This window comes from Entelurus aequoreus, linkage group LG25, assembly GCF_033978785.1.
Source record: "Entelurus aequoreus isolate RoL-2023_Sb linkage group LG25, RoL_Eaeq_v1.1, whole genome shotgun sequence".
Classification (NCBI taxonomy): domain Eukaryota; kingdom Metazoa; phylum Chordata; class Actinopteri; order Syngnathiformes; family Syngnathidae; genus Entelurus; species Entelurus aequoreus.
The window spans coordinates 26,602,440-26,614,576 of NC_084755.1; the positions used below are offsets into that span (position 1 = coordinate 26,602,440).

The following is a 12,137-nucleotide window of genomic DNA, read 5'->3' on the forward strand; positions in this document are numbered from 1 at the left end:
TCATGATACATTAAATATATGTTGCTAATTGCAATTAAATAATACCTTTGGTTAATAAATAAAATAGTGAACATACTAGACAACTTGTCTTTCAGTTGTAGGCAGGCAAAAAAAGGCACATAATTTGGCTGCTGACGTATGCAGTAACTTATTGTGTCATTCATCATTCTATTATTTGGTCAAAATTATGATAAATGCTTAATCTACACGTCTAATATGCATGTCTACTTGTTTTACTGGCAATGTCATGTCCGGGGAAAAAAAAGTACCGGTATTTTTCAGAAGTAGTGCAGTACCGTTTTTTAATTCATTAGTACTGCAGTACTTTATTAGTACCGGTATACCGTACAACCCTAAGATGGAGTGTACTGATGGTGGAGGTCATACAATATTTTATACTTTTATCTATCAGAGCTGCTGCCTTAATTTTGTTATTGTAATTGTAAATATGTTATGTTTGGACTAAAATGGCATTCAAGTTGTCTGATAATTTAAATTAAATGGGTGCCTTTTCTTAGTTGCTGTAGGTAAATACGGTTACCCTTTTATTTTGGAGTGTATTTTGCACTGAACAGGAAGTCACTATTCCAGCTGCGTATAACCACGTACACTACCAGTCAAACATCAACCGACACTTTATTATTTTTTTTTTTACAGTACAACCCACCACAAAATACTTGAAATAAATCCTTTAATAAATAAATCCGCATGTGATTAAAGGGTAAACTTTCAACTGCAATGTAGCAAAATACGCCATTAAAGCTACAGAATGGCTTGAGTGGACCCAAACACTGAAAATATAACCACCATACTTTAAAATCAACATGATTAATATCATTTACAATGATATTAAATAAATCACTATGGTGGTATCTACACGAAAATAGCATCCTTGTTTGTGTGCGGTTTAGGAAAATGTGCTGATTAAATGTACCACATGACATACAAGCACATCCTAATACATAAATATGATCCTCATATCCAAAAAGTGAAACATTTATTTTCCTTCTTTCCTTAAATCAAAGGGGAATTGCACTTTATTTTTCAATTATTTTTAATTTTGCCTGTCATCCACAAAACGTCTGCGAGACAGAAACACAAAATCTTTCCCTTTTCCGTGCATCCTAAATAGTGAAAAACTGCTAGTAAGAGGCAACAATGTACGAAACCCAAAACCAGTGAAGTTGGCACTTTGTGTAAATGGTAAATAAAAACAGAATACAATGATTTGCAAATCCTTTTCAACTTATATTCAATTGAATAGACTGCAAAGACAAGATACTTAACGTTCGAACTGGAAAACTTAATTTTTTGCAAATATTACTTAATTTGGAATATGATGCCTGAACATGTTTCAAAAACGCTGGCACAAGTGGCAAAAAAGACTGAGAAAGTTGAGGAATGCTCGTCAAACACTTATTTCGAACATCCCACAGGTGGACAGGCTAATTGGGAACAGGTGGGTGCCATGATTGGGTATAAACGCAGCTTCCATGAAATGCTCAGTCATTCACAAACAAGGATGGGGCGAGGGTCACCACTTTGTCAACAAATGTGTGAGTAAATTGTTTAAGAACAACATTTCTCCACCAGCTATTGCAAGGAATTTAGGGATTTCACCATCTACGGTCCGTAATATCATCAATCAGAGAATGTGGAGAAATCACTGCAAGGCCTAAAACAGACATTGAATGCCTGTGACCTTCGATCCCTCAGGCGGCACAGCATCAAAAAGCGACATCAGTGTGTAAAGGATATCACCACATGGGCTCAGGAACACTTCAGAAAACCACTGTTAGTAACTACAGTTTGTCGCTACATTTGTAAGTGCAAGTTAAAACTCTACAATGCAAAGCGGAAGCCATTTATCAACAACACCCAGAAACGCCGCCGGCTTCGGGGAAGCCCAAGCTTATCTAAGATGGACTGATGCAAAGTGGAAAAGTGTTCTGTGGTCTGACGTGTCCACATTTCAAATTGTTTTTGGAAACTGTGGACATTGTGTCCTCCGGACCAAAGAGGAAAAGGGGGCTAGTTTGAGGTGGGGGGATGGGGTTTGAGGTGGGCAGGGTTGGGGGCGCGGGGTTTGGTGGTAGCGGGGGTGTATGTTGTAGCGTCCCGAAAGAGTTAGTGCTGCAAAGGGTTCTGGGTATTTGTTCTGTTGTGTTTATGTTGTGTTACGGTCCGGATGTTCTCCCGAAATGTGTTTGTCATTTTTGTTTGGTGTGGGTTCACAGTGTGGCGCATATTTGTAACAGTGTTAAAGTTGTTTATACGGCCGCCCTCAGTGTGACCTGTATGGCTGTTGACCAAGTATGCCTTGCATTCACTTATGTGTGTGTAAAACCGTATATATTGTGAGACTGGGCCGGCACGCTGTTTGTATGGCGGAAAAGCGGACGTGACGACAGGTTGTAGAGGACGCTAAAGGCAGTTCCTTTAAGGCACGCCCCCAATATTGTTGTCCGGGTGGAAATCGGGAGAAAGTCGAGAGAATGGTTACCCCGGGAGATTTTCGGGAGGGGCACTGAAATTCGGGAGTCTCCCGGGAAAATCGGGAGGGTTGGCAAGTATGCTGATATATATGTTGTGAAATGAGTTATTTCAATCAATCAATCAATCAATCAATGTTTATTTATATAGCCCTAAATCACAAGTGTCTCAAAGGGCTGTACAAGCCACAACGACATCCTCGGTACAGAGCCCACATACGTAGAAAGATTCTGTAAATGTTTATGTACATAACTTAATTGTTTCCAAACGGTGTCTGTAACACGGCAGTAAAACGGCTGATCAAACAAAACAGAAGCCATCGTCATGGACCCACTAGCTACGGAAGCTAGCTCTCCAATCAGCTAAACAGACTCAATAACTCCACGGTGACGTTTTTGGTGAATTTACAAAACTGAAACAATACAAAAGGAATACCGTTGTAAGTTAATAATACTAACACAGACACTCGTAAACGTGTTAGCGTATGAGCTAATGCTAACGACGCTAGCTTGATTACATTACGATAGCACGTACAAATATGCATGAAAACACTCCTACAGACATCACACATGGGACGGTTTAGTAAGTAAGAATAGTTTTAGATATGACTGCTTATTCATTGTAATCATCTTATCTTATCTATCTTTGTTGTTGTTTTTATCCAATTTGATTTTATTGTTGTGATTTTGTACGGTGTCCTTGAGTGCCCAGAAAGGCGCCTTATAAGTAAAATGTATTATTATTATTATTATTATATATTGTAAAACTTACAAACGTCGAATGAAGAATCCATGCGAGTAGAAATGCGACACGAGTAGAAGACGGAACGGCACTGCTACTTCCGGTTCAGAGCACTAAACAGAAGTAAATACTGTATAGGCAAACTAAAAGGTGGCGCCATTGTGCAAACAATAACACACTAATTTAGAGTCTCTGAATGTGTTTTATGAAAACTGTTAGCATTATGGCCGTCGGCGAAGAAAAATCCATAAATTAGCCGCACCGTTTTATAAACTGACTTAAACGTCTTTAAACTGTGGCAGAAATCAGAGCAAAGTTGTACACATTATTAATGTATTGCAAATTTGATTCATTGTATATTTTGTAACATTTTCGCACGTATTCTGTATCCTATGAGCCTCCTGGTGTTGAAAATTAGCATTTTGTTGCTGTAACACTTATAAGGCAGTGTATCTAGTTTGTCCAAAAAAGAAAACAAAAATGAAACAAAATAAGCCGCAGGGCTCAAGGCGAAGGAAAAAAGTAGGCCGGAATTTACGGTAATTAACAATAACCAGCACTGTTAGCTGCCTCATACTAGCAGTTTTTCTCTATTTAGAATGCACAAGAAAGGTGTTCTTGTCCCCACTTTGAAGTCAGTATAAAGGTCTTCTCCAGTTTTCAACCCCCCCAACGAGGTGTTACTTCCAGTGGTCTTGCTTCCATCTCACGGAGGGAACCTCGAAAAAAGATCAGACAGACAAAAAAACCAAAAAAAAACCGTGAATGATTTGCAGGTGCACACCAAATGGTGACACATTTTCTCTAACTGCCGATGGGTTCCAACCCACAGCCTCGTGTGCTGTCAATGTGCCGTTTACACAGGTGTACTTACAGGATGTGTCCTCTCAGTGTGCACGGACCCCATGCAGGTAACTCTCACCTTTACACCGAACTGGTGAGCTGATGCGACGGTGACGTTGGACTGGTGATGCCTCCTGTAGTTTGGTCTGTTAAATATCCTTCGCCCTCAAGCCATATCTGCCGCGTGCCTTCACAAACGTACACAAAACATGCATCGGTGCAAGAAAAGCCCTCATTTTCTCACAAATGCATCATGGTGAACTCACAATACAATGTCTGATAGTTTTTCGCTTAAAAGTGATATTTGATAATATAATCATGAATATAAGTAATAAATATTCTCCTCAATACTTAAAAAATGTATGGAAATGGAAAAAAAAACATATTTTTGTTGTAATATGGTTTCTGTAGGAGGACAAATTCCTAATTGTTAGAAAGCCCACAGTTTAATATGTTTGTGTTTATGCGTCACTGATGACAGTATTTGGCGAGCACCGTTTTGTCCTACTAATTTCAGCGGCCCTTGAACTCGCCACAGTTGTGTGGACTGTGACTCAACAGTTTGTTTACATGTACAACTTTCTCCGATGCTGCCACAGAAAGACGTGTTTCATGCCACTTCTTCTTTGTCTCATTTTGTCCACCAAACGTTTTATACTGTGCGTGAATGCACAAAGGTGAGCTTTGTTGATGTTATTGACTTGTTATGGAGTGCTAATCGGGCATATTTGGTCACTGCATGACTGCTAGCTAATCGATGCTAACATGCTCTTTAGGCTAGCCGTATGTACATATTGCATCATTATGCCTCGTTTGTAGGTATATTTGAGCTCATTTAATTTCCTTTACTTATGTCCTCTGTGTATTTAATTTATATTTGCATGTATCATGACACATTATTTGTACTGTATTTTTCGGACTATATGTCGCAGTTTTGTTCATAGTTTGGCCGGGGGTGCGACTTATACTCAGGAGCGATTTATGTGTGAAATTATTAACATATTACCGTAAAATATCAAATAATATTATTTAGTTCATTCACGTAAGAGACTAGACGTATAAGATTTCATCGGATTTAGCGATTAGGAGTGACAGATTGTTTGGTAAACGTATAGCATGTTCTATATGTTATAGTTATTTGAATGACTCTTACCATAATATGTTACGTTAACATACCAGGCACGTTCTCAGTTGGTTATTTATGCGTCATATAACGTACACTTATTCAGCCTGTTGTTCACTATTCTTTATTTATTTGAAATTCCCTTTCAAATGTCTATTCTTGGTGTTGGGTTTTATCAAATAAATTTCCCCAAAAAATGCGACTTATACGCCAGTGCAACTTATATATGTTTTTTTCCTTCTTTATTATGCATTTTCGGCCGGTGCGACTTATACTCCGGTATGTAATATGGTATGTAATATTGGCTGCATTTCTGATAGTTGTTAGGGTGCCATGTTGTTCCAGACCACAGCAAACGTTGCAACGATTGTAATGGATCCATTAGAAGAAGACAGCTAGCCATTTCCTTTAACTTGGACACACACATCTATACCTTTGGTCATTTTAAGACAGTAATTTCCAGGAGTTATCTCACCCTCTGGGAAATGTTACTAATGTTTCCCAATTTTGTAAAAATGCGTAGAATAAATATTACATTTCAACATTTCTGTCAACGAAGATTTGCGTCAGCCTGCGACACATAGTCATTTTGATAGTAGGGTAATATAACTAATATAGACACTTACATCATGTGTTGCCTTCATCATAACACTCACAAGTCTTTTTAATTTTTCGCGGCTCCAAAAAGATTACTTTTTTGTATTTTTGTAAAAAAAGAGTACAAGTAAAAAGTATGCTGTGAAAAAACTACTCAAGTACTGAGTAACCTGTTCGTTTAATGATGACGTCAACAAATAATGCACAAAAACATAAAAATAGCAATGAGCAAATTCAGAGCCAGGAATATCTCTTAAGCAACTAAAACAATAATATATATTAAATAATAATACATTAACATAAAAAAATTTAAGGCAAATTGAGCCACAATAACTTAACAGCACCATAGGCTTAGTAGGCAGAGATTACAAAGGAAAATAACAAGTTAGCCTTTACGCAAACCATAAACTGATAGGTGTGGGCTGCACCTGGGAACACACTGTGCACTTCTAATTGGTGTTTCTATGCATGCGTGTGTGTGTGTGTGTGTGTGTGTGTGTGCGACTGAGTGTGTCTCTGTCTGTCTGTCTATGAGGCTGCAGTGCGTTAATAAATGTCCCCACACTATGTACATTTGACAGTGATTCATAGCAGGGAAGCTAACATCAGCCTACGGTGACAGCCAAAATATCTACTAACGTTACTTACCGCGATGTGCTTCCTCAAATTTGACGTTGAGTTCATGCAAGCTTAAGCTTGTTGTTTGCCGCTGAAACTTTATGTGCAGTTATCGTGTGACCGCTTGGCTCTGTTTGATTGGTGAAACTGTTACTTTAGTTGCAGTGGGCTTTTGGCCCTCGACCAAACTTTTTAGCCCAATGTGGCCCCCGAAAGTGACAAACAGGTGCAACTAGGAAACACTAAACAAATCTAGTGGTTTTGTTACCAGTAGAACTGTAGATGCACCACAGCCCCCCCATCAAGCTGACACCCATCGCAAAGGCTGCAAAGGCAATTCCCATCACGGGTCCTGTGTGCACCAACACACCTACGATACAAGACAATTCAACAAAATTGTTGGATCACTGGAAGGGAACCAAGTACTCCCTCACTTGGTTGCTGGGGTGGCTCTGGACTTGTCAGGGGGGACAGTCTCTTTGTCCTTTGACCTGTGGCGGCCTTCACCGCTTTGTGTGCCCGGGAGCTCATGGGTTGGGTGACCACCATGGGTCTGGTCAGGTTTCTGGTCTCACACTACACATGGAGACACAAAAGGGGATTGATGTGTTTTATAGGTTTGACTAAGTCATTAGCGTTACAGTGCTGGCATAAGTCATCTGTTTCCTTGGCTGAACATGCAAAAATTATGACTCAATTAAAACATTTTAAAAGAGTAATTTTGCAGACTTACTATAAAGGACAAATATAATATTATAGGAAATCATATACTGCAGATTACAAGCCGGACGTAGTGAAATATGCAGCAGAGAACGGCGATCGAGCAGCAGAAAGAAAGGAAACGGCGCATACCAGAGGCGACACCGGGGAGGAAGATTTCATGGGATTTAGCGATCGGGAGTGACAGATTGTTTGGTAAACGTATAGCATGTTCTATATGTTATAGTTATTTGAATGACTCTTACCATAATATGTTACGTTAACATACCAGGCACGTTGTCAGTTGGTTATTTATGCGTCATATAACGTACACTTATTCAGCCTGTTGTTCACTATTCTTTATTTATTTGAAATTGCCTTTCAAATGTCTATTCTTGGTGTTGGATTTTATCAAATACATTTACCCCAAAAATGTGACATATACTCCGGAGCGACTTATAGTCCGAAAAATACGGTACATGCAAAATTAACACTTTTTATCCACTTTCCTTTCACAAGTTAAAGTTAGAGTACCAATGATTGTCACACACACACTAGGTGTGGCGAAATTATTCTCTGCATTTGACCCATCACCCTTGATCACCCCCTGGGAGGTGAGGGGAGCAGTGGGCAGCAGCGGTGGCCGCGCCCGGGAATCATTTTTGGTGATTTAACCCCCAATTCCAACCCTTGATGCTGAGTGCCAAGCAGGCACTCAATCTTTGGTATGACTCTGCCGCGGTTTGAACTCACGACCTACTGATCTCAGGGCGGACACTGTAACCCAGACCTGGGCATTCTGCGGCCCGCGGGCCACATCCGGCCCTTTGTGCGTCCCTGTCCGGCCCGCGTGAGGCCAATCATAAATTACAAAATACATTTTTTTTTAAAAATCTATGTCGAGTGTGCAATACAACGGTACTGCTTTTGTTTTGAAAAGCGTAATTTGTATTACTTCCGTGTGGACGTATGCTCGTGCGCGATTGTGAGTGAATGTGAACAGCGGCAATCACAAATTACAAAATACATTTAAAAAAACATGTATGTCGTGCGTGCAATACAACTGTGCTGCTTTTATTTTGAAAAGTGTTATTTATGGGCGTATGTCCGTGTGTAACCTGTGAGTGAAGGTGCACAGCGACAAGTGATGAGACGCTAAAAAGAGAAAAGTTGATGACAAATGCCGTGTTTTCAACAAGACATGGACTGCCAAGTATTTCTTTACAGAAATTAATGGTAAAGCCGTGTGCTTAATTTGTGGTACATAGGTCGCTGTGTTCAAAGAATATAATTTGAATCGCCACTACACGACAAAGCACGAGGAAAAATACTGGAATCTGTCTGATGAAACTGCAAACCCAACAAGGACTTTTTGCCAAATTTTACACCCCCAGAGATGCAGCTGTCAGGACAAGTTTCGTCATTTCTCACAAAATCGCCAGAAAAAGTAAGGCGTTTTCTGACGGAGAGTTTATTAAGGAGTGCTTATTGGACTCTGCTGCACTGATATGCCCGGAGAAGAGGGGCGCATTTGAGAACGTGTCACTCTCCCGACGCACTGTAACGAGGCGGGTTGAGCCCATCGCTGGAAACTTGGAGCTTCAGCTGAAGAACAGAACGGCCGACTTTGACTGTTTTCCGCTGGCTTTGGATGAGAGCTGCGATGTATGTGACACCGCCCAGCTGCTCATCTTCTTACGTGGGATAACTGCAGACTTTCAAATCACGGAGGAGCTGGCAGCCATGCAGTCAATTAAAGACACAACCACAGGTAATGACTTGTTCACAGAGGTAAATGCGTGTTTGGACATGTTAGGACTGAAATGGGACAAGCTGGCAGGTGTGACAACAGATGGTTGTCCAAATCTGACGGGGAAAAATGTTGGACTTTTAAAGAGGATGCAGGATAAAGTGACAGAAATTGACATTTTTGCATTGTATTATACATCAGGAAGTGTTGTGTAAGACAGTGTTAAAAATAAAACCATCAAAAGCAATCTGCTTTTGTATAAAGTTAAGTTAGGTTAAATGAAATTATTATTATTATTATTATTATTATTATTATTTATCTTACGGTATATCAAAAATAATTTGATTGAAATATTGTCGGTGTGGCCCTCAAGCAGTGCTCGGGTTGCTCATGCGGCCCCCGGTAAAAAATAATTGCCCACCCCTGCTCTAACCACTAGGCCACTGAGTAGCCAAGCAAATGATTAAGCCAAGCTTAATTTGTGTAAAACTGAAGTTTTACAGTATAAACCGTTTTAAGTTTTATAAATACGAGGGATGTGCCGATCGATCGGCCACCGATCGTTATCTGCGGATTTTCGTGAAAAAAGTAAGTGAACGCCATTGTTGTCCGGCTGACAAGCGGCTAGCAGCTCAATGTGTGTTGCCATACACAGTGTGGAGCCTCTCCCCTAAATTGATAGTATTCACCTCCATTTTGGCAAATAAACTGCCTTTCTTAGTATCTTAAATATCAGGAGAAAGTAGCGTTATCACTGGAGGAATATTGTAACACTCCTAAAAGATATGTGTACCTGATGTGCAGACGTCCTTGAAATGAGAGGAGGAATACCCTCGCCGTCCTCACACTCTTTCTTGGCCGTTTTCTTGCTGGGTTCCTCCGATGTGGTGTCAGAGACACAGAGGCGAAGGCTGCAGTGCAGAAACTGCATGGAGACATTGTAAACTGGCCGTAAGAGGAAACTAAATCTTAACGGCCGTATGGGCGTGCTGCTGGTTTTCTCCCTCAAAGATCCTTCTCTTCCTCCAGTTTTGGAGCGAGGGGAGGCATCTTTGTCTTTCACCTCCTTTTCATCTTCCATCTCCTCGTCTTCTTCGTCTTTGGTCTCATCCTCCTCCTCGCTCGGATTGACAAGCGTGAGCGAAGGTTCTACGGGACAACCGTGCCTTATGACGTCCCAGAAAGGAGAACTTTTAGGGTCGGAGAGAGGAGAGACCACACAGGAGGTCACCTCGGCGACCTGGATGAAGGAACCCATGGCAGAAATCTGGAACACACATGGAGAGTTTGATGTACGGCAGTGGAACTCTGGCGTTTTAAGGATTATCATCTCTGGCAGAATGACACCAAAAAGGGGTGTTGTCGTTAATTATGGTGAGAATCTGGATAAAGTAGTGGAAAATGTTGATTATGTCTGATGGTTGTTGACCAATCCTTTTGGACATATTTCAACTTCTTGACCCCCATTTGAAGGTGGGAGTATGACACTCATCACTTACTGACTCAACAGCAGCAGACATGCTCAATTATTTCACATTAATACAATATTTACCGATATTGTGTAATAGTTTTAAGTAGGGCTGGAAAACGTTCACAATATTTGAAGCGTGATTAATCGCAATTTGTCCGTAGTTAACTTGTAATTAATCGCAGTAATTGTTGGCTGGATTTTATTTTAATCTTTAAAAACTGACCTTAGACCAGGCTGAGGCAATTCATTTGACCATATATATATATATATATATATATATATATATATATATATATATATATATATATATATATATATATATATATATATATATATATATATATATATATATATATATATATATTAATTATTTCAAGTGCTGCCACACAGGTTCATGAAATAATTAACTACATCAATAAATAATGAAATACCTAGTTAAATTATAAACTAATTAATTAAAACATTAAATATTTAAATCGTGTAATAAATAATTAAATTGGGAAATAATGAAACAGTTAAATAATTAATTAAATAGTTAAATAAATAATTTTACATACAATTAGTTAATAATAATAAATAAATGATAAATGGGTTATACTTGTATAGCGCTTTTCTACCTTCAAGGTACTCAAAGCGCTTTGACACTATTTCCACATTCACCCATTCACACACACATTCACACACTGATGGCGGGAGCTGCCATGCAAGGCCCTAACCACGACCCATCAGGAGCAAGGGTGAAGTGTCTTGCCCAAGGACACAACGGACGTGACTAGAATGGTAGAAGGTGGGGATTGAACCCCAGTAACCAGCAACCCTCCGATCGCTGGCACAGCCACTCTACCAACTTCGCCACGCCGTCCCCATGACATGTTTGACTAATTATTTAAAGATGTATCTATTCATTTATTTCATTCTGTCCCTCCTAACTAGCGAATGTCTGTCCAGATCGGCCTGGATGCTGACTGATGAGATGATTACATCGTTTCATTTAGATCAGGGGTGTCCAAACTTTTTCCACAAAGGGCCGCACACTGATAAGTCAAAGCATTCGGGGGCCGTTTTGATATTTTATTTTGTGAAAAAAAAAAAAGAATCTAAAACACACATAAATTTACAGACAAAACAATGTGCCTGCTTCGTATTAATTATTAGTATTAAAATAAGCTACCATATTTGCTTATTATTATGCTTACATTTTTACTGTTCTTTTTTTGTCTGATTTTATTTTGACAATATGCCGCGGGCCAAAAAAACTTGAGCTGCGGGCCACACTTTGGACACCCCTGATTTAGATGAAAAAAATCGCTTAGTTTCATGTTTTTCTTGCCATTCTCGGATATAAGTTGAATGCCAAAAATGACCAAGTTCTCGTTTTTTTTTGTTTTTTTTTGGTTTTTTTTTCCATAAAGAAATACAATCATGTGTGCTTACGAACTGTATCCCTGCAGACTGTATTGATCTATATTGACATACACAATATGTATATATTGTGTTTTTTATGTTGATTTAATTAAAAAATTTTTTTTTAAAATCCCCCCCCCCCTTGCGCGGCCCGGTACCAATCGGTCCGCGGACCGGTACCGGGCCGCGGCCCGGTGGTTGGGGACCACTGATCTATAATGTACTTTCACCAACTCAGAGGCGATGCAGCAGCTCAGTATGTCAATACAGCAGCATCCCTATCATCACAGCGCCGCTAGCAATTAGAATAACAATTTAGCTAATACTTGGTTAATATTCAGGTCACAACATGTAAATGGAGTATTGTTGGCACTTTTTTTGATGTTTTTAGAGGGTTT

At 39.6% G+C, this 12,137-nt stretch overlaps 1 protein-coding gene across 1 annotated transcript in view; it reads right to left on the reverse strand.

The window, feature by feature from the left end:
- Positions 1 to 607: 607 nt before the first annotated feature.
- engl (endoglin, like) overlaps positions 608 to 12,137 on the reverse strand; it is a 48,607-nt gene continuing 37,077 nt past the window's right edge. The window contains exons 13-17 of the mRNA XM_062036233.1: positions 9,658 to 10,131; positions 6,850 to 6,991; positions 6,684 to 6,785; positions 4,157 to 4,265; positions 608 to 3,953 (exon numbers count right to left, since the gene is read on the reverse strand). Coding sequence (XP_061892217.1) covers positions 4,159 to 4,265; positions 6,684 to 6,785; positions 6,850 to 6,991; positions 9,658 to 10,131 — 825 coding nt within the window. The 3' untranslated portion in view covers positions 608 to 3,953; positions 4,157 to 4,158. The remainder of the gene's footprint in view (positions 3,954 to 4,156; positions 4,266 to 6,683; positions 6,786 to 6,849; positions 6,992 to 9,657; positions 10,132 to 12,137) is intronic.